General features: G+C 38.0%; 1 protein-coding gene across 8 annotated transcripts in view; it reads left to right on the top strand.

Moving 5' to 3' along the window:
• LOC132142656 (phospholipid-transporting ATPase IH-like) overlaps positions 1–27,055 on the top strand; it is an 82,864-nt gene that overhangs the window by 30,227 nt on the left and 25,582 nt on the right. For all 8 annotated transcript variants that reach the window (XM_059552693.1, XM_059552692.1, XM_059552690.1 and 5 more), the window contains exons 2-18: positions 11,413–11,535; positions 12,249–12,338; positions 12,426–12,506; positions 12,595–12,702; positions 14,148–14,276; positions 14,505–14,608; positions 14,819–14,869; positions 15,395–15,459; positions 15,965–16,046; positions 16,514–16,664; positions 18,085–18,282; positions 18,364–18,537; positions 19,849–20,015; positions 20,276–20,347; positions 21,306–21,379; positions 23,721–23,824; positions 24,733–24,914. In XM_059552693.1, the coding sequence (XP_059408676.1) occupies positions 11,413–11,535; positions 12,249–12,338; positions 12,426–12,506; positions 12,595–12,702; positions 14,148–14,276; positions 14,505–14,608; positions 14,819–14,869; positions 15,395–15,459; positions 15,965–16,046; positions 16,514–16,664; positions 18,085–18,282; positions 18,364–18,537; positions 19,849–20,015; positions 20,276–20,347; positions 21,306–21,379; positions 23,721–23,824; positions 24,733–24,914 (1,955 nt within the window). The remainder of the gene's footprint in view (positions 1–11,412; positions 11,536–12,248; positions 12,339–12,425; positions 12,507–12,594; positions 12,703–14,147; positions 14,277–14,504; positions 14,609–14,818; positions 14,870–15,394; positions 15,460–15,964; positions 16,047–16,513; positions 16,665–18,084; positions 18,283–18,363; positions 18,538–19,848; positions 20,016–20,275; positions 20,348–21,305; positions 21,380–23,720; positions 23,825–24,732; positions 24,915–27,055) is intronic.

Raw genomic sequence — 27,055 nt, 5'->3', positions numbered from 1 at the left:
GCCCTTTTACATGTGACAATGTTGCCACCTGTACTAAAAACCCTCTCAGAGGGGGAGCTTGTGGCCTGAATGCACAAGTAATGTTGTGCCAGTTGACTTACTCTAGGGAAGTTGTTTTGATAAACCTTCCACCAATCCAGAGGATTTGAGTCATTGTCAGCATGTGGAGACAGAAGGTAGTTGCCGAGCTCCCTCTCAACTGCCTGCTGTGCACTCAAGTTTTCTGTGTCAGTAGTAGTGGTGGGCCTGTTTGAAAAAAAGCTAGCCAGAGAACGCTTTGTTTTCTTGGGTGGTACAAAAGTGTCTCTCATGGCTTCTTCTCTGGACTCCTCTTCCCTGACCACAACAGATCTCTCTCCCTTCAGCATCTCCAACACAGCTCTCTCTTTGATGTATTCTCTCTTCTCCTCCTGAGTGTACTGAAGCTTGAATCTTGGGTCAACGAGGCATGCCATGTCAAGTAGATTATCCATGGCTGGGTCATCATATTTTTGGTTAAGAGTGAGTGAGTGAGTGAGTGAAGTGACATTCAGCCAAGTATGGTGACCCATACTCAGAATTTGTGCTCTGCATTTAACCCATCCGAAATGCACACACACAGAGCAGTGAACACACACACACACACTGTGAGCACACACCCGGAGCAGTGGGCAGCCATTTATGCTGCGGCGCCCGGGGAGCAGTTGGGGGTTCGATGCCTTGCTCAAGGGCACCTAAGTCGTGGTATTGAAGGTGCCCTTGAGCAAGGCATCGAACCCCTTCACACTTAAGGTATCCCATCACTGTTGTCTTTATGGTCCTGGTGAGCTCTGTGTCATCCTCTGCTTCCTTCAAGATGGAGGTGTTGAAGAGATGCATCACTGGTTTTAGAAATGATACACTGACATAGGATTCACCAGACAAGGCATCAGTGAATTCGAGGAGTGGGCTTAGAGCTGCATCTATAGACTCTAAAACATCCACATCTTGCCAGTTAGGAACCAACGGTCTGGTCTTCTTGTCCTTTGAGAGGACTTCTGTGATGGCCCTTTTCTGCTCCAGAACCCGCTTCACCATTTGTTGATGGGAGCCCCATCTTGTTGGTGTTTCACTGATGAGCTTGTGCTTTGGCAAGTGATACTCCTCCTGAGCAGCTGCAAGGTCCCGTTTCTTCTTCCAGGAGTAGGAGAAGGCAGCCACCACCTTTTTACAGACCCCAATTGCTCTGTCCACCCGCTTGTCTTGGTTAACTTTCTCTGTAGACAGTGAAAAAAAGCAATATATACTTATAATTTGTATTTATATTTTAACTACAGTTTGTCGTTTAATCATATTATTCTTACTGCAAAATTCTTCTGCTTGCATAATTTTTTTTTTTACTTCACACTTGATTTGGCAAATTAACATATGTAACAATGTTCATATGTTCACATATGTAAACATATGTTCCAATGCCAGTAAAACACCTTTGAATTTAATTGAAAGAATTGCTGTATGTATAATCCATACAAATATGTCTTGAATAAAGATTAAAGGAATAGCCTATAAAATCACTTAAATAGGGGGAATAAAATCACCTAATAAACTACAGGGTAAGTATTATAGTTACAACTAAGTACTAATTAAGAACAATGATTTAATATAAACAAAATCAATTAAAGCTGCTGCAGTCCGTAACGTGTGGCGCTCTGCATGCATCTTGTGGAAGAACATTGTATCCGGAACTACTTCTCTCTGTTTATGTCTATGACGAATCACGCAGGTACTGGGCTACTCCGCAGCAGAGCCGAGCCGAAGTGGTTTAAAATAGTCCGAATATAAACACTTATTATACTGTACCGTAGTGATTCAGGATAAGACAAAAACACGGTTTGGATATTGGATTCATGATGTACTGGCTCATTATATAATTTTTGACCAAAAAGGTTACATGCAGCTTTAACATAACACTACCATTTATATTGCTGTGTATAACTTACCAATAGCAGAGTTCAGTCGATGCCCGAAGCATTGTAGTCTTGTCCATCTGTTCAACTCAGCGGCTTTGATGATATTGGTCCCGCTATCTGTGGTGATGCAGACCTGCCGGTCCTCGCGGAGTCCCCAGGAGGCGAGCGCATCTGCAAGTCCGGCTGCAATTGATTCGCCCGTGTGATCCTCAGGGAAGTAGACCGTCTGAAGGCATAAGCTGACAAGCTTCCAATCTTGATCAATAAAGTGGACTGTCAGGCTCAAGTATGGTTCTGAGGTTCGGCTTGACCACAGGTCAGCTGTGGTCGCGAAATATGACACTGACTTCAGTTGTTCCTCCAACCTTTCCCTAACTTCACCATAAAGTGCAGGGATAGCTGCGCGTGAAAAATATTTTCGCCCAGGGAGCTCGTATCTTGGGTCGATGATTGAAATCATTTTCCCGAAGCCCACGTTTTCCACAGTGGTAAACGGCATCATGTCCTTAGCCAAGAAGTTTGTTACAGCCTTTGTAATGTCTTTATGACGTTTAGACTGTTTGTCATAAGACATGAATGCAGCGATCTGTGTTTGCTGCATGGGTTTCTCTTTTGACACAACTGGTGTTGGGGATGATGATGGTGGTGTGGTTTGAGGGACAGGTTGTTGGCTTAAACTTTTATGGTGCCTCATCTTCTGACTCTCAGAATATTCTATCGGGTGGAACTGCTTCAGATGGTGGAACAGATTTGATGTGTTCCCGCCAGGCGCGGAGCTGTGGGCGGGCCTGGACGGGCCTGGGCCCGCCCACATTGACAGCTGGCCCGCCCAATCAGAAATAAAAAAATAAATAAAATACTACTCTGTATTGTTAAATATGGATACTACTTTATGTGGTGTATTTCATCTATAACATGTTATGTTAAAACAGTAAAATTATAAGTAAGCCTGATAACTATTTAATATTTAAGTGTGTTGGTGACTTGTTTTCATTGGTCAATGCAACATCGTAGCGCGCTCTATTGTAATCTGGCGCGAACCATCTATGACGCGAACAACCAACGGTTATAACGTTCGCTAGAAGTGTACGGTATCTTGATTTTTCTTAGTATGGCCAAACAAGTTACTCTCACTCATTTTTTTAAAAAACCTCGTATTGAGATTAATAATTATTTGGAGGACCAATCTGTGGATCGTAATGGAACAACCACTGGCTCTGAGAATGGAGCGGAGATTAACTCCGAACCGACGACCTCCACTGATGCTAACCGGCAAGCAGATCTGCCTATGGCTAATCGACGATCACTGCTACACTTAATTGCACCGTCGGATCTGTCAGCTCTGGGGGAACCTGCTACCCAACCTCATCTACAGGCATTCCCGAGTACCATAATTGATGGGAAATATCGAAGCTTCAACGCCAAGTGGTATGAAAGGTTCAACTGGATTGAATATAGCCAGTCGAAAGACCTGATTTTTTGTAAAGCCTGTCGGCATTTTCCTGAACAGCACACTGAGGGGACTTTTACTAAAGAGGGTTTCAAAAATTGGAAACGTATCGGCCAGGTCTGTGAGAAGCATCAGTCTAGCAAGCTACATGCTTCTGCACTTGTAAAATTACTCTCCTACAAACAAAGTCATGCGCAACAAGGCAGCGGTACTGTATTAAATCAGATGCACGGAGATTCCATTTCGTTCATTGAACGTAATCGACAGCACGTCAAAGTTGTGCTGGATGTTGTCATGCAGTGTGCCAAAATGGAGATACCCCTGAGAGGGCACCGGGAAACTCAGGAAGCGTTAAACAAGGGGAATTTTTTGGAGCTATTCGAGTTTATATCGAAGTACGACCCAGAAATAAAAAAAAAACTTGTTGAACTGCCACGAAATGCTACACTCATGTCCCACCACATTCAGGACGAGCTGCTTGAGGCTGCCGCTTCACTTCTACTCAGGAAGATAAAAACGGAGATGCAAGAACAGCCTAGGCCCACATATTTTGCCATACTTGCAGATGAGTTTAAAGATGTTTCGAAACGCGAGCTAGTTGCTGTCTGTGTTCGATTTATCCATAGTGGGACAATCAAAGAACGAGCGCTGGGCTTTGTCAAAACAGCTGACCTGTCTGCTCAAGGAATATCGCAGAGGATCCTTGAAATTCTAGAACCACTTGGTTTGGACCCTTCTCTCTGTGTCGGGTTCTGTTTTGATGGGGCATCGGTCATGTCTGGGCACAGAGGAGGCGTTCAATCTATCTTGAAAGAGACATTTCCCAAAGCTGTGTATGTACACTGTAATTCCCACAGACTGAATTTAGTGCTTTGTGCTGCTGCGGAATCATCTGGACACGTCAGTACTTTTTTCACTGTCATCAATCAGATACACAACTTCTTCACTGGGGCCCAGAGGCACGCTCGGTTTGTGGAACTTCAGAAGGAAATGCATCCAGAACGCCCATGTAAGGAACTGGAAAGGTCATGTGACACCAGGTGGAGCTCTAAATCAGGATCTGTTCATAAAGTTTTAGAAATGCTAGACGTGTTACTTGAGACTCTTGCTGAGTATTCTGAGACAAGTGGACAGACAAAACTAGATGCAGATAACCTATTACAACAGATGCAAACAAAAAAGTTCATTTTCATGCTTGTTGTGTTTTGCAAGTTGTTTCAGTGCAGCGATTTTGCCACAAAGGGGCTGCAAAGTCCAGCAATCTGCGTGACAGACTGCATCTCCTTAATTGAAACATTGAAAGCCACCCTTGCCACTTTTCGAGATGATTCAGATGGTGACTTTGACAAAGTTCTCAGATTGACAGAGGAGTTGATGGATAAATACGAGATAGCATGCTGGGATCTGATAATGTCTCGTGAGCGAAAGCTGCCTGCAAAGTTTAGTCAGTCTATTGTCACCACAACATTGGGAAAAACATCCGCTATCAAAAATAATGGTGATCTGAGAGCACTCTGGAACTGTATTCTGGATAACGAGATGGCTGAATTGAACAGCCGATTTAAAGACGACACCTACGGAATAATGCGAGCTTCAGCTGCCCTCATCCCAGGATCCACCACTTTTGGCACACAAGAACTGATCAAATCTCCTTGCAGCTTGTATGGGATAACAGTCTGTGATGCGGAATTTGCCTTTTTTACCCAATTCATCAAGGGCAAAGCTGACAAAGACAAAATGCCCTCACTAATTGAATTGTTGGATGCCTGCGCTGCTGATATTTTCCCCGGAATGAACCGTCTGTTAAGGGCCATCATCACACTACCCATGACGTCCTGCAGTGTTGAAAGACTTTTCTCCGCTACTCACAGGATCAACACTCGCTTGAGAGCATCAATGGTGACTGAACGCTTGAACAATTTGACCCTGTTATCCTTTGAAAGAGAACTGACAGAAACACTGGATTATGACGAGATCATAAGCATCTTTAATTCAAAACCCAGGCGACTCCGCCTTGTGTAGCCGGGTAAGGTATAGGCCATGGTTTTCTTTACATGTAGGCCGTGGCTTGATAGCAGGATGAGACTATTAAGTAGGCTACTTTGAGCCTCTGAGCTCAAATAATGTTGCTTTTTTAGAAAGCTAAACGTGTAGTGGGGGTTGACCTCAGCCTCTTGTTCAGGGCCTAAATATTCGTTCAGTTAACATGTCATTACTTTAAATGTTCAATGAATAGAGTGTTATGTTGTGGTTGTTTTTTTGTTATTTTGTTAGAGCTACGTGCTCTCTAATTGATCTTCCCTATGCACTATCACAATGTTGCCTTTTTGTGAATTATATGTTCCTGGCTCGGTAGCCATAGCCTATGTTATATAGGCTTATGTATTTAGCTCAGTTTTGACAGTAGATTAAATTTAAATTACAAAATAAGTAGGCTAATAAACATTTTTTTTTACCATTATAAAGCAGTTTGAATGTTTCATTGCGTTACAGTATGATTCTAATGAGAAAAGAATTCCCGAGCAGCTTTCAGCTATAATCACTTTGAGAACTTTTCTTGCAAGCACCCTGAACTAGACAAGTGGAAAACGTTTTTTGAATAACACCATGTTATAACCTTAATTTTTTTTTTCGTTTTGAATTATTTCGTTTAAAGACATTTCAAGCTTTGTGCATTTGATGTATTTCTCATGTCTGTGTGAGGCATACACTGAGTTTCGTTAAGTTAGGATGAGATGCGCTCCAGTTAACGTGCAATGCAAGTGACCGCGCAGGCGCCTCCATGATTATTGTCTGTTATATTTGCTTGTTTTTATATCTGCAATTGGTTGATGAAAAATTGATTAAAATTAAGATACAATTTATACAAAACGAAATTCACTTTAAAGAAAGTCTTTCTACAAAACAAACCTATGAAGTGGTCATAATCATGTCTGACCATGTCATATTGCGCCTCTTATAATGCTGTTCAGTGTTCACTTTTCATAACCATAGATTAAATAAATAAAAACGTATATTATAATATTGAACATATATATTAACCTAAATACGTTTTCTTTAATGGCTACAGCACCTTGTAACGTCAGAGGACTCAAGGTTTCAGCGTTTCCCGAAACCTTCTTATTTAGGCTACACTTTTTTTTTTTTTTACTGAAATGCTGGAAAGTATTTACAAGAACAATATTTCATTGCAGCTTCACCACAACAAAAAAAAATGGGAATTATTAATTAATTAATAAAAACAAATTTAATTAACATTTAATTAATTTAATTTAATTAAAAAGCGCTTTTAAAGGTCAGTGAAAGCATAGGCTACTGTCAGTCAAGTCCTATTCAGACGCTAATATTGTTTCTCATGGGCTCATACGGTATTTTAAACATTTACAGCAGTAAGTCGGTGATTTTAGTGCCGTCCGAATCCATAATATCAGTGTCTTTTCTCACCCAACCCGCAATAAAAATCCCTGTCCAAATTAGTACCTACTGTTTTTTGACAAACAGGTCGTGTGGTGATTTAATTGCCGTCTGAATCCACATCTCTGAGTTTACAAGAAGAAATTCAAAATACACTGTTAAAATCCTTTTTGATCACTGCCGAGCACCATACGTAAGATGTACACTTTTATTATTATTGAAATGCTGTAAAGTATTTACAAGAACAAAATTTAATCGCAGCTCCACCTCAGCGAACAAAAATGGGAAAGAGACGAAAGCACATACAAATTGGGTTTATTGGGTTATTATGGGTTATTATGGCAGCAATATATGATACAATTTAAAAAATATGTAGGCTAGGCTATTATAGTTTGGATTATTTTTTATAATATCCCATGAGTCCTAATAAATGAAATTTCAACTATTTCTGAAGCGCTTCTTTTATAAAGAACACCGCTTTCTTACATAAAAAGCCCCTGCACGAGAGAATAATTGATTCTCGAGCCATCGATATCAACCAATTCAGCACCATCGCCACGGACAGCACCCGGTAACATCGCACATAAGAAGATATATCAGCTTCCTAAAGAGGGCCACACACCGGACGCGCAGCTCAGCGCCGCGCCGCGCCACGTCTAGGACAACGCTCACCTGAAAATCCGATAACATCAGCAATTTTCTGATTTCTGTAAATAAATATATAATATAATGCCCAGCAACGGCTCAGGACCGTGTTTACATTTATGTGTCTCAAATCGTAGTTAATGTATATACGGACTTTACCATGTGCTGCAATATACATTTAGTTTTATATTTATTTACAGAAATCAGAAAATTGCTGATGTTATCGGATTTTCAGGTGAGCGTTGTCCTAGACGTGGCGCGGCGCGGCGCTGAGCTGCGCGTCCGGTGTGTGGCCCCCTTTAGAGTCTTCGCGCTAAGAAACAACCGTTATCGGGAAACCCAGCCTTGATTTCGGAACACCCATAAATTCAGGCCCACCTCGACTTAATCTAGGCCCACCCATCTGTCACGTTCTGCATCCGCCACTGGTTCCCGCTGCTAGTCGGCACTACTCTCCGGCACATTTTGCAGCACGCTGAAACCTGAAGTTTATCAGATCTCAGATAGCCGAACCACTTCCATACCACTGAATTAGTCTTTCCTCTCTTATCAACCATTTCGTCTGATTTCTCCTCACTTGTGGAAGCTCGTTCAGTCACATTTGTGTTGCGGTCAGGGGCGCTCATTTTGTAGCTAAAATTTGCCGCGTTGGAGATCAGCCTACTACTGCTGTGCTGAGCACTGGTTGCGTGACTCGCGGTGTACGTCATCACGAAAGTAGCCAAACGTCAGTCAGTGACAAATGCTGTTATGTATATTATTATTATATTATATAATATTATATCGAAATATCGAAAATGTGTTTAAAAATCATATCACCGTTATTGAAAAAAAAAAATATCGCGATATATATTGATATTGAATTATTGTCCAGCTCTAGTGGTAGGGTAACTTGAGCTGCTCCTTGGGAGCTCAGACACGAGTCGACTGTGATATAATCCGTTTGACTAGTAACCAGACCTCTCATTCCTGTGTGACTTGCTTTTCGGTTATGATGAGTTTGTGTACTTGGTTTTCATGGGAGCTTAAGCTGTGATTTTGGTCTGATTTCTCTTATTATTCAGAACAGACCATCTTAGTTCAAGCAAATACTTCACCCTAAAATACATTTGTCATCATTTACTTGCCCTCATGTCATTCTGAACTTACATGCTGTTATTTTTTTCTATGTAAATGAAGCGTAACATTTCTTAGTTTGTGTTTAATGGGGGGAAAATACCAGCATATAGGCTAGTTTAAAAACAACAAGAGGGTGAGTAAATAAAAACTAGATAAAGGGTAAACTGTTCCGACAACAGTAAATATACATGATTCATCCATGATTAAACTCGATGTTTTCAATGTTAGCTAACTAGTGTTAGCTGGCTAGCTGGTTTGGTGGATGTTGGGTTTATATAGGTCATCCCAGATCCATCAGGTGCCTAGAAGAACACAGAACAGGCTCATTCATTGTGTGTGTTGGTCTGTCTGTTGTGTGTGTGTGTGTGTTTTAGTGCAGTGGATTAGGTGTGATTATGGGGCTCGGGTTCACTGAGCCTTTGACCAGCTGCTCAGTGCCGTCTGCTAAAAGCCAACTCTCTAACACAGAGTAAACACAGAGAGTGAGGAAATCAGAAGACTTGTTTGTTTGGTTTAAGTCTGTTTATAGTGGAATTTTCTCACTGAGCACACTGGAAATGTCACATTACTGGAATTATTATCGACTAATTTTAATCATTTTCTAGCACATTCTGTGAAGCAGCCCCATATTTGAGGGTGAATCTTGAAAGGAATGATAGGGGCACATTACCCCCCCCCAAAAATGCATCATATTTTGAAGAAATACATTGTTTTGTATTAAATGCAAAAATATTGTCATTTTTTACATTGTAATTTTTTCTTGAAAATTAAGCGAACTCTCTGAATCAGCATGACCATAGCTACTTTTATTTCTTTTATAAATCCTTTATTTGAAATATTATATTAATAATAAAATAATAATGTAAAAATGTGCTTAATTGTCATGAAAATAATGTGACTATAAAAAAATCGAATTATTCTCTAAACTATGCTTCCTTTTCAGTTTCAGTGTGTGTGTGTGTGTGTGTGTGTGTGTGTGTGTGTGTGTGTGTTTGTGTGTGTGTGTGAAAGTGTTTTGTGTGATTTATGCTAGAATTTGTTTTCTTTTGAATGTGTGTTGTCATTTTGGGGTAGCTGAAAGTCATTTTGAGTAACTGGTGAAGGGTGGATGGTGTCTGAGCTCTCTGCAAGGATAAAATCACACACAGACACACACAAATACACACAGGCAAAGAGATGCATGAATCACAAAGAGTAACTTCAGATGGATTTCCTGTGGGTATCCTAGTATTTTCCATGATGAACAAGGTGATGCAGAGAATTTGACATTGCTGTGGTCTATGGCGTAAGTCTTGGATTTAATTTGTATAGCCTAACTGATGTTGTCAACAGTTGACCAAGACCTCATATGTGACCCTGGACCACAAAACCAGTCTTAAGTCGCTGGGGTATTTTTTTGAAAGAAATAGCCCCCAAAAAAACAAAAAAACAAACAATGGGTCAAAAAATTATAGATCTTCCTTTTATGCCAAAAGTCATTAGGATATTAGGTAAAGATCATGTTCCATTAAGATATTTAGTAAATTTCCTACCGTAAAAATATCAAAACTTAATTTTTGATATGCATTGCTAAGAGCTTCATTTGGACAACTTTAAAGGTGATTTTCTTATTATTTAGATTTTTTGCCTAATTAATTCCTGCTAAAACCTTAACACTTAATGCAAAATACAAGAACATTCAACATGTTCTCAATGTCCTTTATATGTCAGATATGCATGCATGTCCTGTTGCATGCAGTGCTAGTAGATACAGGCATTCTTTGAAGTGGTAATAGCTCATATTTTTCATTTTACGTAAGCGCTTAAGAGGCTTGGCACGGATTTAATCCCACCCTGATGGAGAGGGAAAGGCGGAGCTGGAGCCATACAGCAGACAATGCCGTCACGGTTGTCGACACTCACTGCGGTTGCAGAAAGTTTACTTGTAGTGCTGGAATGTAAAGACACATGGTGTTAGGTGACTCCCTTCACTCTGATCTCAGATCTGCTTTCCTTGCATAATCTAAACCTATTAAAGCTGGTGTGAAGTCAGCAGCAGTAGCAAGAGCAGATGCTTCAGAATACCAGATGTTGAGTGAAGTTTTAGTACCAAAAAATGAAGAGAGAAATGTGCAGAACTGGTGGGATTAATATTTCACGCTGTAGGTTTTATTGCCACATAGTGTTCCGCTTTTTGCTTTTACTTAATGTATTATGGGAAATGAATGAAAAAGAAAGTAACAGTGGGAATCCTCTCTATCAGTCATATTGCCATTAGTGCTGCTTTTCTCATATCGACCCCTATTTTAGCTATTAAAGCGATAGTTCACAGGTCATATGGGTTTGAAACAGTGTTATTTTAGTGTTATATAAATATACTGTATATAGTAATTGTTATTAGTAGATTAGTATATATATATATATATATATATATATATATATATATGTGTATATATCATATTGAGTTATATTGAAATAGGGACTGAAGTCATATCTAGAGACTAGAATATCATACTGACTACCAGCTAGCAACCACCTTAGCACCTTAGCAGCTCTCTCTGTCTTTTTCTCTCATTCTTTGTTATGAAACTATGTTCCTCTGCCTCAAATCAAGCATGATAGGAAACATAAGTTCTGCATCTTTTGTCTTTCTCATCAGAGCAAACTCTATATTTGTAGCTCAAAGCTGGTTCCTCATTTGTGCACCTGTTTTCTCCAGTGGGTGGATCTGACCTGTGAACTCCAGGCAGGCCGGCCGACCGTGTCAGTACTGATAAACGAGTGTGTTCTCAAACAAAAAGCAGTCACATTGGATGGATGATGCATGAATATCTATGAATAAATGAATAATCCATTCTCTCTGTCTCTTTGTTTCAGTGTACAGGGGAGGAGAGCTGGGTGGACAGCAGGACCGTTTATATTGGAAATAAAGTGCCTCCACCAGGAACAGAAGCGTACATTCTACAGAGATTTCCTGACAACAGAATCGTCTCCTCAAAGGTCAGATGTTCCACGGCCAAACAGCTATCTGAACCAAAAACAATACCTAAGGGATAATGTACAGTCAGCCGATCATTATTACAAAATAAACAGAAAACATAATCAGGACATATGGTCAGGTGGTCTTCTATCACCATGGCTGGCACAACGGCCATTTTTTTATTATTTATTATATATATATATTTATTGTCGCGGGCTGAAGAATCACACGGCAGGCTGTGATGAATTTTTAAAGCCCCGGAGGGTGTGTTTATTAATGACAGTGATCGTGAAGGTGCCAGTAGTGTCCGGTGCTCGTCCTCTGTGCTGCGTGATCCTGTTTGCCGGCCGGCTGAGTGCAAGGGGAATCGGTGTCCGGTGCTCAGGTGGCGGGCTGGTCGGTCATTCGCTTTCTGGAGAGATAAGAGACACAACATTAGCTGGCGTTGCTTTGGAGAGCTTTCTCACCCGTGTCCTCTCGGGTGCAGCTTTTGTAGTCCTCGTCTGAGCCCTTTCAGCTGGGACCGATCAGCCTGCAGTAATTGAGTGCAGGTGGATCTCCTCCGTTGCAAGGGCAACGCTGATAGGTGCACGGGACACGGCTCACAATATATATACTATATATATATATATATTTGAAATTATGTTTATTTTTCTTACAACATTGGCCCATTTTTGCTTCTTTTAAAGATAAAGTTTTGTTTTGTTTAACATATATCTCTTTTCCTCCACAGTATACTTTCTGGAATTTCATACCGAAGAATCTCTTTGAACAGTTCAGAAGAATCGCCAATTTCTATTTTCTGATCATCTTTCTAGTGCAGGTTTGTGATGGTGTCGCTTATGGAAATTGTCATATTAGCAGGAGCTGACCTTTCTGTGACAGCATGATGTGTGATCTTTCTCTGTAGCTGATCATTGACACACCTACCAGTCCTATGACCAGCGGTCTGCCTCTTTTCTTTGTCATCACTGTCACAGCCATTAAACAGGTGAGAAAAGACCCCTAACTTTCCTCTCTAGTAGGTGTCATTATTGTAAAGTCACTCCTTCACTGGTTGTACCTCTAAATCTCTGCAGGGCTATGAGGACTGGATCAGGCACAAAGCGGACAATGCTGTAAACCAGTGTCCAGTCCACGTCATCCAGCGTGGCAAAGTTGAACGCAAACAGAGTCAAAAGCTACAGGTGCGTGAGCACATAGAATGAGTATAAAATCTGGAGCTGACAACATATAGATTAGTGAATTGTGCCATTAGCACCACCACATGGATTTGAAAAATTAAAAAAAAAGGTTTCCTTGAACAGTTCTCTTAATTTTTGGAAATTAAGAGATTTTTGGAAATCAACTTATAAATGGCTTAATATCTATGCAAATGAACCTGGCATAGGTGAAAATATTTTAATGCAAAAAAAATACACTTGACATGCCCCGCATATGACATGCAAGTAAAAATAAATAAATTGTGCACACGATTTACTAATTCGTCCCCTCAATTTACTAAAACGTGCACGCGATTACTATTGCATTCCCTCAATTTACTATTGCGTTCGCTCGATTTGCTAAATGAATTAGTAAATCGTGTGCACAATTTATAAATCGAGTGAACGCAATAGTAAATTGAGGGAACTAATTAATAAATTGAGGGAACGCTATAGTAATCGTGCGCACGATTTAGCAAATCGAGGGATGAATTAGTAAATCATGCGCACAATTTATAAATCGAGTGAACGCAATAGTAAATCGAGGGAACTAATTAATAAATTGAGGGAACGCTATAGTAATCGTGTGCACATTTTAGTACATTGAGGGAACGAATTAGTAAATCGTGCGCACAATTAATAAATCGAGTGAACGCAATAGTAAATCGAGGGAACGAATTAGAAAATCGAGGGAACGCTATAGTAATCGTGTGCACGTTTTAGTACATTGAGGGAACGAATTAGTAAATCATGCACACGATTTAGCCTTATATTTTTTCCTGCGTGTCATGTGCGGGGCTCCGTACTTCAGTTCTGAAAATGTTTTTTTTTTTATTCTTATTGTTACTATTCTTAGAGAAATAAATAAATAAAAGTTTTTTTATGTAAGAATTTTTTTTATGCTTACACAGCCATATGATGTTTAGAAACAGAATGTTGGTATGTCAACAAGCAGAATGAAAGTGTGCACACATGACCCACAATGCACTGGAAATCTTTTGTTATTTAATTTTGAAATGATTGCTCTCTAATTCTTTCAATATAGAATATAGCATTTTATATACAATTTTAAAAAAGCCCAGTGAAAAACACTGGAAGCTGTGATGATAAAGAGAGAATGTGCTTGAATACTTACCATTATAGCTTTTCCTACTGATAATCCTGTCAGCATGTGTAATCCGTTACACAACACATGCAGAATGGCCAGCAGGAACAGCTACCAGGATCAGGATTTTCATTTATGTAGATTTATGAAGATGATTATTGTTATTTTTTATAAACCAAGAGAGATTTTAACTAACTTTTTCCTACTTATAAAACTACAACACAATATACAATATTCTCACTTTTGGTTTCTTCAGGTTGTCATTCGATACAAACGGTTACTGCAAATGTTGAATTTGACCCTTTCTTGTCTTTCAACCTTTCAGGTGGGTGATATTGTCCAGGTGAAGGAGAATGAGACATTTCCTTGTGACCTCATACTGCTCTCCACCAGTAGAGAAGATGGAACATGTTTTGTCACGACAGCCAGCTTAGATGGAGAGTCCAGCCATAAGGTGATTGGTCATTTTATAGAAGGGCAAATATTACTGTTAGTATTCCTAAAAGCTAAAATTAGGGGTTTATTCTAAACTGTTATATTGTGACAGAAATGTCTTGGCTGGACTATATACCACACTGGCAGTAATTCTTATTAGATGGGAGGGAGTAGAAATGTGCGTGTGAGAGGTTTTGACCTTGGAATGCCTACTAGGTTTCTCTTGTGCTCTCCTCTCTATACAAAGACCTATTATGCAGTTCAGGACACAAAGGCATTCAACACAGCGGAGGAGGTGGAAACACTGCACGCTACGATAGAATGCGAACAACCTCAGCCAGACCTGTACAAGTGAGTGATACACACGTATATCAGCAGTAAACACATAAACAAATGCTTTCTCTTACAAACACTCACTATGCATAGAACTATGGTTGGACTGGCACAACAGCATGCCACACACTCCAGGGATCCCACTTAATCACACACACACACACTCACACATTGATATAGAGCCCAGACTAGACATTAATTTCTTCTTTTCCTCCTCTTCTGCTGTAGATTTGTGGGACGCATCAATATTTATTTGGATCGAAATGAGCCCATCGCAAGGTAAATCTATGCTCAGGAAATTGACTCTTAATTAAGTGTGAAGGCCAGTGTGTGCAAGATTGAATTCAGGAGGGACACTTTATCATTTACATAGAACAAGCCTCTTATTCAATACTGATTCTTACCAAAAATTACAGATCGTTTGATATGTACTGAGTATTTGTGCATTTTTAATCACAGCAGCATCCATCTGTGAAGGAGGCAGTTGGCAAACATACACAACTGTTAGCCAATCATAGCAGTGGGCGTTTACTTCTGAGGCTATAATCCACCATGCCTATTCAAACAGAGCGTTCCAATGAGGGAGGTTTAAAATCTTGATGTAAAAATCTTAATAACATTACAAGTAGACCATAGAGAACAGTGCAAAATAAAAAACAAAGGCAGTTCATGACCCCTTTAAAATAGTCCTGCAGTGTGACAGATGAATCTGCAGTACAATACATATAGTACACACTGTAAAAAGATGTGAGCATAAATCTTTCATGTTTGTAATGCTGCATTTGATCTGTTTGATTATTTTAGACCCCTGGGTTCTGAGAACTTGCTGCTGCGTGGAGCCACACTGAAAAACACAGAATACATACATGGTAATAAATAACACTATAACACTTCATATTTTCATTTCATTCATGCACATACACATTATTTATATTTGCAGTCCATTTTAGAGCTCAGTCTAAAGGTACTGATGTCAGTGATGCTAAGATCCATCACTATAACCTGGTACAATGCTTATGTGATTTTTTGGAGGCAATAGGAAGGGCAGGAGAACGAGAGAGGAGAGTTGCTGATTGAGTCGTTCTGTCACTCTGTTCCCACTGTAATTAAAATGAGTCACTGAGACTTGTGAGATCTGAAAGAAGTTCTTAATTTCAAGAGCGAGAGATGAATGTCACATTATGCACGTGAAGATGTTTAACTTTGTTACAGCAGAACCATTGTGACATAATGGCACCGTACAGTAGAACAAAAAGAGCTCAGTTATGTAACAATGGCTTTTACGTTATCAAAGCATCAAAGAGGCTGTACAGAGATGGTCATAGAGGGGAATTATAATCTCAAAATGCTCTTCATCCTTTCTTGTTTCTCTAGCTGTGGCCATCTATACGGGTATGGAAACCAAGATGGCCCTCAACTACCAGTCCAAGTCTCAGAAACGCTCCGCTGTTGAAAAGTAAGACACGGTGATAGGCTTTCGATCAGTTTACTTTGCTGCCAGCATGTACAGGGTAATGCATTTAGTGTGCTGTTTGTAAAGCAAATTGCGGGTTTCTGTATTTGATGTCACGAATTGTATCAAGTTGCACTCACATGTGTCTCGCTGAGAATTCTGTCAGACAGATAGATGCAGCCTTTACGAAAAAATGCTTTCAGAGTTCAGATAACATTGACTTTTTCAATCAAATTAATGTAGATTTTTTAATATATTTTTTTACTTTGATTTTATATTATAGATGCCATTAGGACAAAATACATCTTTTTTTTTCTGAAAAAGGATACGAGTGATTAATCTCAGAGACCCTCAGGGAAAGTTACTGCGGTTAGATCTTGTCACCCTGATGTATGATATGTGTCTTTGCCATTAGGTCCAAAAATTATTATGCTCAGTCTGGGATTATTTAATCACTTTTTGTCCTGCAGGTCTATGAACGCCTACCTGATCGTGTACCTCTGCATTCTGATCAGTAAAGCTCTGATCAATACTGTCCTGAAGTATGTCTGGCAGGCCAACCCTAACCGAGATGAGCCGTGGTACAACCAGAAAACTGAGACTGAGAGGCAACGGCATGTAGTACGTGCTATAAAACAATGCTTATTATTATAATAGTTTATTTATTTATTTTATTAAATTTTTTATAAAAATTTTTACATTTAATTTTTTATAATGTATTATTACTTTTATATTTGGTTTATATGTATTGTTTTATTTTATAAAAAAATGTATTATTCAAAATGAAAAAGTAATTTAGCTTTTTCAGAGTGACAAATTCTGTTGAGTGAAAAACTGTTTTATTAAATATTTATATATTTGTTTTTATTAAATATTTTATTATATAAATGTTTTTATTCAAATGTATACATTTGGTACTACATTTATATACTAACTGTTTCTTGAACAGCCAATCAACATATTGGGCTCTATTTTAACGATCTAAGCGCAAAGTGTATAGCGCACGGCGCATGCGCACTCAGGGCATGTCCATATCCACTTTTGCTATTTTTACGTCGGAAAAACGGTTGGCGAGCCCGCCGCATGGTCTAAACGGGTTGTCCCTATCCTCTTAATGAGTAATGGGTGTTTTTTGGGCGTAACATGCAATAAACCAATCAGAGTCTCATCTTCCATTCCCTTTAAGAGCCAGTTGCGCTCGTGCCATGACGGATTTGCTATTTACACGGCTGAATTTGGTAAGCGCAAAGACAGAACACGTCTCCGAGATGAAACGGAGCTGCAAATAGATAGCCTAATTTTGATGCATGCGATGACTATCCATTATGACATGTAGGCATTTATATATATATATATATATATATATATATATATATATATATATTTAGCCTACAAAAAAAAAATCTTATGCATTGCAATCCTTTAATTTTTAATATCTGGCATGTTTGTGTGCTGCTGTGCGTCCCTGTATTTAATAAGCAACGTGTACGCTCTTTAAATAACAAAGAAAAAACATTGCGCCAGACTTTAAACCAGGTTTGAGTTGGTCTATGGCGCAGTCTATTTTCAGCTCCTTAAAATAGGAATGCGTCAGCAATGCGCCTGAACACACCTCTTTTTTAGACCAGCACGCCCATGGACGCAAAAATGAGCACAAATGCATTTTCTAATTAAACGACGTGGTGCTGGATGGGAAAATGCGAACGGCGCCGGACTAAAACTAGCAAACACTTGCGCTGCGCCTTGCGTCGCATTGCGCCGGGTGTATTATAGGACCCATTATTTTCTAAAAGAATTATGAGCCACTGAATGTGAATTCAGCTTTGCATCACAGGAATAATTACTTTATAATAATAATAATAATGTTTTAAAATATATTAAAATGCAGCCTCAGTGAGCATAAGAGACATCTTTCAAAAACATTAAAAGTCTTAATTATTCCAAACTATATTTTATGCTGTCATATTATATCATTAATACAATCAAATCAAAACAATTGCACAAACTCACACTACTGATTCTCTGCATTTTTTCCCTTCAGTTAATCCGGGCATTCACAGATTTCCTCGCCTTCATGGTTCTGTTCAACTACATCATTCCTGTGTCCATGTATGTGACTGTGGAGATGCAGAAGTTCCTTGGCTCGTACTTCATCCTGTGGGACGATGACATGTTTGATGAGGAGCTCGGAGAGAGGCCGCTTGTCAATACCTCAGATCTTAATGAAGAACTTGGACAGGTAGGAAACCTTTTCATGCCACTCCAAAACTGCTGCCTGGGTTATTACTGGTTCACTGTCTCTCTTCTTTTTCTATCACAGGTGGAATATGTCTTCACAGACAAGACTGGCACTTTGACTGAAAATAACATGGAGTTGAGGGAGTGTTGTGTGGATGGGCATGTTTATGTGCCACATGCCATCTGTAACGGGCAGATCTTACCTGGAGCTGCCGAAATGGACATGATCGACTCCTCTCCGGGCATAGATGGAAAGGTGAGCTTGTTGTTTGTATTTCCATAACCGCTGTCATATATTTTGATTTGGGGTCAGTGACAGGAAATAATTTTATAATCTTACAAATGTCTTCTATTTGAAATAACTACAATCCCTTTGATTTTGAGAAAAGAAATGTACCATGGTCTTCACAAAATTATTTAGCAGCAGAACAATGATAATAAAATGTTTCTGGAGCAGCAGATCAGCATATCAGAAAGATCTCTGAAGGATCCTGTGACACTGAAGACTGGAGTAATGATGATTAATATTCAGCTTTACCATCACATTAATAAATTACATCTTAAAATATGTTCAAATAGAAAACACTTATTTATTATATACAAGTTCCCTTTTTTTTTTTTTTAAATAATTGATAAATTCATGTTTTTGTCTAATACTCGGACATTTCATCAAGTGTGACTTAAGTCTCTAGATAGATTTTGGGCCACTGGATACATTTGATAAAAGAAGATAAAGAAGCTATAATTAAAACCTTTTGGTCAATGAGAGAATGAACGTGTTATTATGAGCTGAGAGTTATGTTTCATTGCACAGATAAATCATATCGTCACAAAGGCAAGTTTTTGCATGAATATTTTTGCCGTGGATGGGTAGAATGATGGATGGATTCTAATTTTATCTTTGATAAATGAGCTTAGAGCAACGTGACACATTAATTTAGCAGATTAGCTAAAGCATCTATTAAAGAATTTGTTAACTTGTTAAATTTCCCATGAAATCTCGTCAGTTGTTTTTGAATGTGATTTTTATGAATAACTTATTTTACAATAAATTTTAGAAAAAAGTTTGTCCATTCAAAAATAGTTTCTGTATGAATGATATTGCATGCATGTGCATAATAAAGTGAAATATCAGAGTTCACTGTTGAGATTTTTAATGCCTGCTTATATCAAAAGTATCCAAATATTTACTGGATACATGAGTATTGACTGCATTTTGTTCAGAGTTAGACACAGATAGCCTCTCTCTGTCCTTTTGTCTCCCTGTCTCTGTCACTTAATCTCTTTTCGTTAGTCTCTCTGTCTTCCTTTCTTCTGGTGTGTGAGGAATCAGATGAATGATTCTGTTCCACTGAGACGACTCGCTCTTTAGTAAAGGGAAATAGTGTGTGTGTGATGCTTGAACTGTCTCATGCCATTACATACTATTAATAAATGTAATATTTTACTGTTTTAAAAAGTCTTTTTGCTTTAAGAATGAAGCGTAAATATTGTGGAGCAAATTCACAGCTGAATTAGTTTTGTGTGCTGGATTTCAGTGCAAACGTGTATATGTGTGTCTCATCAGGAGCGAGAGGAGCTGTTTTTCCGTGCACTGTGCCTCTGTCACACAGTCCAGGTGAAGGAAGAGGAGACAGTGGATGGCATTAAGAGAGGAATCCATCAGGGCAAATCCACCTCCTTCTACATCTCCTCCTCTCCAGATGAGGTTGCACTGGTGGAGGGCATGAAAAGGCAATACATACATACATAAACACACTCACACAGACCCACAATCATTTATACTTTAGCCTCCAGGTTTTGTCACACTGTGTCTTATTTTGGGATGACATAGCACTCTCACTATATAATTTTTTTTTCATTTGTATATTTCATTTTAGTGCCAAGACTGTCCAAACCTTTTTATATTTTGCTGTACATACTGTTATATCTAACCCTAACCCTTCATCACAATAACAATCTAAGTTTGCTTTCCTGTTCTCTCACCTGTTCAGGTTGGGCTTCACTTATCTCCGTCTGAAGGACAGTCACATGGAGATCCTTAACAGAGAGGAAGAGATGGAGAGGTGAGCCATCTGGAAAACAGCATGAGCGCAATGACCAACAGGAAACTAGCAGCATTTTTGGACAGTTAGCTGGTCTATCAGTCTGAAAAAGTGGTTTTACCCACAATCTTACTTGCTACACTTTAAAAAAATCTTTATAGTATAGTTAGAAAATAAATAAATAATGAAACTACATGTATTAATATGTTAAATATAGATTATTATCATAAATTATTTAATAATATTGTTTAATTAAAATAAAACATTTATAAAGGTAAAATTAAAATAAAATATATTTTTTTTAAATAATTGTTAATTGTATTTTTTTTTATAATAATAATAAAATAAACAGAAAAATTTAATAGTGAAAAATGAAAAATGAATAGAACACACACACACACACACACACATATATATATCAAGCTTTTAGTTTCATACCAGACCACTAGCAGGCTGTTTACACCTCCTGTGGTGACTGCGGCTTTCATTTTCTTGTCACACTGTGTATTTTGCCACATGCCGTGTGAGAAAGAAACCTCAGCAAAGGTACAGTTTGCTCAGCCTAATCAGTAATCATCTGTGTATTTTTACTCAGCAGGTTTTCATATTAATGTAATTGTGTGTTTTTTAAAGTTATACACCAATATACAGGATGTTGTTGGAAGCAGTAAAGTTCCTCTGTTTAGGGAATGTTGTAAAATGACCGGTGTTTGTGAGATGGAGTGAGTGACTAAGTGTGTGTGTGTGTGTCCTTGAAGGACAAGGACCAGCCATAATTAGTGCAGCTACACACTGTCCTACAGCTGAGAACATGAGGGTCAGCACACACAAAAATGAGTCCAGTCACATAAAAATTCTGTCTGTCTGTGATAAAGATGTATCCCAAAGGACCAGTAGCAAATTGTAGATCCATTAACCTTTTAAATCTAAAGAATTGAAACATTGTCTTTATGTGTGCATTTGTGTTTATTCTTCACAGATTTGAGCTGTTGGAGGTGTTGAACTTTGATTCAGTGAGGAGGAGAATGAGTGTTATTGTAAGATCGAGCTCAGGTAGGATGAACACACTCACACACATTTACTTAGCTATCTAAATGAAGATATTCAATAGACATCTATTGATCTTTTACAGAGTTAGTTATAAATAACCCTTACCCACACCTAACATTATGCATTATAAAAAATATATTTAGAATATATTTACTTTGCTTTTTTCCAAATATGGACACCCCCCAAAAGGTTATTTTTGTCAGATTTAATTGACTTCCACAAATTTATCCCCAAAATTGAGTAGGCACACACACACACACACACACACACACACACAAATATTTACTTGGAAATTTAAATGAGTGTGATTAAGTATTGAAAATGTGCTAAAAGAATACTACAGTTAATTTTTCATTTTATTAATCAATTTAATTCTTTATTGATTGAGAGTTATGTTTAATGATGTCTAATCAATGTTTTATTTTGCTACAATAATATAATGTATTTGAATGATCTCTGCAAATATTGATATGTGCAATTCATTGTGATTCATTTAATTAATCTGCATGTCATGTAATAATTGTAATACAATTTATGAGCTTGACATCCCTAATTCACATTATTTATGAATGATTTTGATTTTGATCTGAGAACATCCACAAAGGGATTTAACTAACGTCTGAGGATAATTTTGACTTCAAAGCATTGCTGAGTAAACACACACATGCACTTATCTGGAACTGCAAGTGACTGTTACACATTCCACTGAAAGTCACTATGTGTGCCCAAATGAAGGGGCAGGTCATGCAAGTGGGTCAATGTGCTACTAGCATACAAATGAGAGCAAGATTTAAACATCTGTATGAGTCCTGAATACATTCAGTCACACACAACTGACCTGATAACTTATCTATAAAAAGCAATTAGTATATTCTTGAATACATTGAAAGCCAAACGGTATAACTAATGTGCTAATTTAAAGTCACCATGAAACAATGTTTACTATCGTATTATGATACATTTCAGAGGGGAACAGGAAAAAAAAAATCTCAAAGACAAAAAGTAGGGATGTTCATTTTGGTTATTTTTCCTAACCGACAACCGACGCTCGTTAACCGATTATTAACCGTTAACCGACAAGATTATTTTAAATTAGAATTGAGTTAAATGAGAAAGGATTAGTGTCTGTGTCCTGTTAAAAATACTAATATTTGTTTCCTGGGGATTCATTTTAAATGCTCAAAAAGCAGCAAATAACAGAACATGAGGATTTACATGATCTTCATATCAATTCACGCACCTGCAGCGCTCCTGTGAGAGGAGAACAACATAATAAAGCTACGCTATATATAGTGAATAAATAGGCCTATACAAGAAATATATTTTTACTTGAATAATAAATTACGAAAATGAAAATTTAATGAAAAACACAGAGTTCCGGTTAATTTTTGTTCTGTGCGAAAGGAAACCAGATGGCAGAAAGCGGCATCCTATTTTTCTTTAGGCTTATTTTACATACAAAGATTTATTTTGTTGTGAATGTACACAGAGGCAAACCGTTTACAATTCCGATTATCTTTATGACTGAAAGGAGAAGTTGCTTCCACTGTTAGGCTGGCGCCACATGCACACAGTTAAGCGTTGATACTTTGACAATGCAGCCTGTTCATTATCATAATAAAACACACTGCGTGGATATTGGAACTCGAGTAAAGTAGGCTATAATAAATAATAATTTGGCATTCAAATACGTCGCAAATATGGAAACATTTGATTTTGTGTTGATTTTGTGAGAGACCCAACATTGATTTCAGTTTCGTTTTAGCCTAAATTAATTCATTCTGGCTTGTCGTTTATGTTGCTATAACTTCTAATAGGATACTTTTTTAAATAGGCTACTGTTAATTGAAAGGATTTGTTGTGGAGTGAGGGGAACTAAAATAGCATAGCCATGTTTACAGTGTTTACTATAACGTTTGTAAACATTTTGCGTCGCCATTAGGCCTATTTCTGAATGAAATAATAAAATGCGACTTATTAATAGGCTTATTAATGTTTTTTTTTTCTCGCAAAAAAAAAGAAAGAAAATTATACATGTAGCGCTGCCTATTTTAACAATGCAGCAAACCTTTTTAAATAATTTGATAAATTACTGAAAATAAATAAATGACTTTTTAAACTCTTTAACTGATTGTATTAATCGGTCAAAATTCTTAACGGTCGGTTGACACTTTACCTGTTAAAATGAACATCCCTAACAAAAAGGTTATTTTGAATTCATGTTGACTTTAAGAATGAATTACATAAAAATATTGCTTTACATATAAATGTATATGTGGTGGAGCTGAAGAAACTGTATTTATAACACACTTTATTTGTGTTGATAAATGTTTGTTTGTTCTAGGAGAGTACTATTTGTTCTGTAAAGGTGCAGATTCTTCTATTTTCCCACGGGTGGTTTCTGGGAAGGTGGAGCAGGTCAGAGCGCGAGTAGAGCACAATGCTGTGGTGAGCAAAAATCGGAAACATCTCCATCTTCTTTCTTATTTTAGCAGAGCTATTTATAAGCCACAAAAGCACCTTCCTAGATCTTGATTGGAAAAAGCTCCTCTCAAATGGGTTTGCTTATGCAGCTTTTCTTATGCATGGATGTCATCCTCAAAGTAAGCTGAAAGAGGAAAGAACCTAAAACATCACTGAAAATTAAAGAGTAAAATACAAAGAGCTAAATCAATGTATCTGTTGTTTTTTTATTTATGTGTTCTCACACTACGGCCCAACACTGATCTCCTTAGCTTTCATAAGAGGGAACCGTTATTAGTTTAATGTCTCTGTAGCACCCAGAAGTGATTTTAATGTTTGCTCTTTATAATCTAACGAATATAATTATCTTAAACTTGACAAATATATGAAGTCATTTGCAGAAAAAAAGATATAATTATGGTCTCAGACATGAGGAATGGAGCTAATGTCACAGATTAACACAGCTCTGTGTTACTTCATTGTGTTACTCACAGATCTGGGTCAGGAATGACGTCACTTTAGAAAGGGTTTGGTTGCATTGGCGTCTGTGCTGATTCATGACTCTGGTAGCCGTAGTGAAAAAGGTTTCTGTAGAGACAGACAAAATTGAATCTTTGTTTTCAAGACTGTCTGAAGGAGCCAAAACTTACAGTTCTATCAGTGGTGTTTTATAAATAATGTTAGTGGGAATTTTTTTGTCATTTCATAATCTACATTTCAAAGGGATAATTTTGCCAACAAATGATAACTGTGTTATTATTTACTAACACCCCGGTCATTCTAAACCAGTATGTCTTTCTTTTTTATATGGAACAAAAAATGAGATGTTTTGCAATATGCGCTTTTGCATACTACAAATGCTGACATTTTTGTTTCAAATCTTTGCTCTGTAGGAGGGCTTACGGACTCTTTGTGTGGCTTATAAGAAACTGACTCATGAGGAGTATGAGCAAACGTGCCATCTCCTGAGCAGCGCTAAACTATGTTTGCATGAGTGTGACAAGAAACTGGCTGAAGCTTATGATGTCATCGAAAAGGATTTCATCCTGCTGGGAGCCACAGCTGTGGAAGATAGGTGAATCACTGCATCCTGACTCACAGACAACCTAATTAACATTTACCAAATACCATCTAGTTTGATTCACTTGTTTCAAAATTCCTTGCCTTGCCTTGCCTCTATTTCAAAGTTGAAAATTTTGCAGAAGTTGATGGAGTGGAGTCCAAATCATTTCATGTTCAGTATTCCCTTGTCAAATCAAGATGTCTGAGACTACCAGTGGAAATAAGGAACTTATTGTTATCGAGCATGATCGAGCATGACATTATAATAATAATTTGAGCAGAAATTTTGAAAACATTCTTAGTATTGTTGTCCAGCATGATTTGAGAATGTTACAAAAAACATCAAAGAACATTTCATTGTAACGTTTCATTTTTAACATTTTATGTTTATTTTAAGGTTTAAATTATTATTATTATTTTTTTCTATTGTAGCCTAAGACTTTCGGACTCAACTGTTCATTACTTTCCCAGCAATTTACAAGTTTGTAGCTGCACAGGAGTCACTGTAGAGGATCAGGGAAGCTCATTTTTTTCAGGCTGTTTGATATGGTAGCATCACTTAAAGTCATTCATCTGTGAATATGTAGATTACCCTTCAGTGCTAAGAATTAGGGCCTCATTCCCTCTTGCCCCTTCCCATTATGCCATCAAAAACTCCACAGTGTCAAAATATGGAACTGTGATTTCCGATGCATTTGTGAGCAAGTCCGATATGTTGCTGTAAAAATATCAACATGTTGTTAATATATTTTTTTCCATAAAGTGCATTATGCATTTGCCTAAATAAGCAAGGTGCATTTCTCTGAACTGAAATGGAGAATGTATGTGCATTAGCAATATTAGATTGTTAACTGGCTGAACGCCAAGGTTCCAATCGGCCGAACAACTGGATGGAAGAGTTACAGGTCCAGCGTCCGTTTGAAGCACACATGAGCACCTGTGGCCCTGACAGAACCAATGTGAGTTAACGTTAATTGCACAGGCAATCAATAGAGTCCATCCGTTAGGCTCCAGTGTCCTGATAATGAGCAGCTAATGTAATTAGACCCCCTCTTGAATCAATCGGCAGCCGGCAGACACGGTTCTGATGAACTATTGTTTTGGCTTATGCACTTGTAACAGTGTTGTCTCTGCGTTGTGTTGTGTTGAGATCAGATGGACAGCAAATCACACTTTAAGATGTTTATTCTGTTGACAGTGAATATACAACAGCGGTGATCAGTTTCAGCAATCACCCTCGTGCATTCGCGGCCATTCTTACTCTCGACTGGCGCGAGTCTAAATGACTCTTTTACATAAACTACTACATAATAAACAGCAATTAATAACATATTTGAAACTGGTCTGTACCTGTTGACAGTGAATATACAACAGCGGTGATCAGTTTCAGCAATCACCCTCGTGCATTCTATTGGAAGTGAACATTAAACTTGATATTACAATACATATAACAGTGACACAAACCCAAATCATACAACATACTTCTAAACACACGTATAACTCAGTATTATCCCCTAAAATGGTTATATAATTACTCAAATATATTTAATACACGGAGCACTCACTCACCGCGGCCATTCTTACTCTCGACTGGCGTGAGTCTAAATGACTCTACCGGAACCAGTTCATAATTCTACCAGATCTGGGCGGAGAGTGCAATTAAAGGGGCCATACATGAAAATAACTTTAGCAAGTGGAAATACATATTCGACCTGTTACACTCCCCCCTGCTGAATTCCACTTGCTTCTACACAGAATAGCAAAATAATAACCAAAATTACATCAGGTACAGAACCTCAAGAACCATATACATTAATAATAGAGAAGAGAAAAAAAACAAAACACAGAAAGTGTTGAAAATTTCGTGAAATTGTCAGTTCAATTCAGTGTAAACACTATTCCCTACAGGAATTCAAGTGGAAAGAGGGGTGGCCAATCCCCTAGACACTCTTAGATAAACATGCCCGTTACATGTTAGCTAAACAATGACAATTTCTACATTTGGACACACAAGTTGCTCAGCAGTGAGACATCACTCCAGTCTCAAATTAATAGATCACAATCTCTTAAAATAACCAAAATACATCAATATAAACATCACAGTAACATTTGCATTAACTAATACTGCAAAATGTATACCAGAAAGCAAAGAAA

The sequence above is a fragment of the Carassius carassius genome, chromosome 6, assembly GCF_963082965.1.
Source record: "Carassius carassius chromosome 6, fCarCar2.1, whole genome shotgun sequence".
NCBI lineage: Eukaryota > Metazoa > Chordata > Actinopteri > Cypriniformes > Cyprinidae > Carassius > Carassius carassius.
This window is presented reverse-complemented; position numbering and strand designations above follow the sequence as displayed.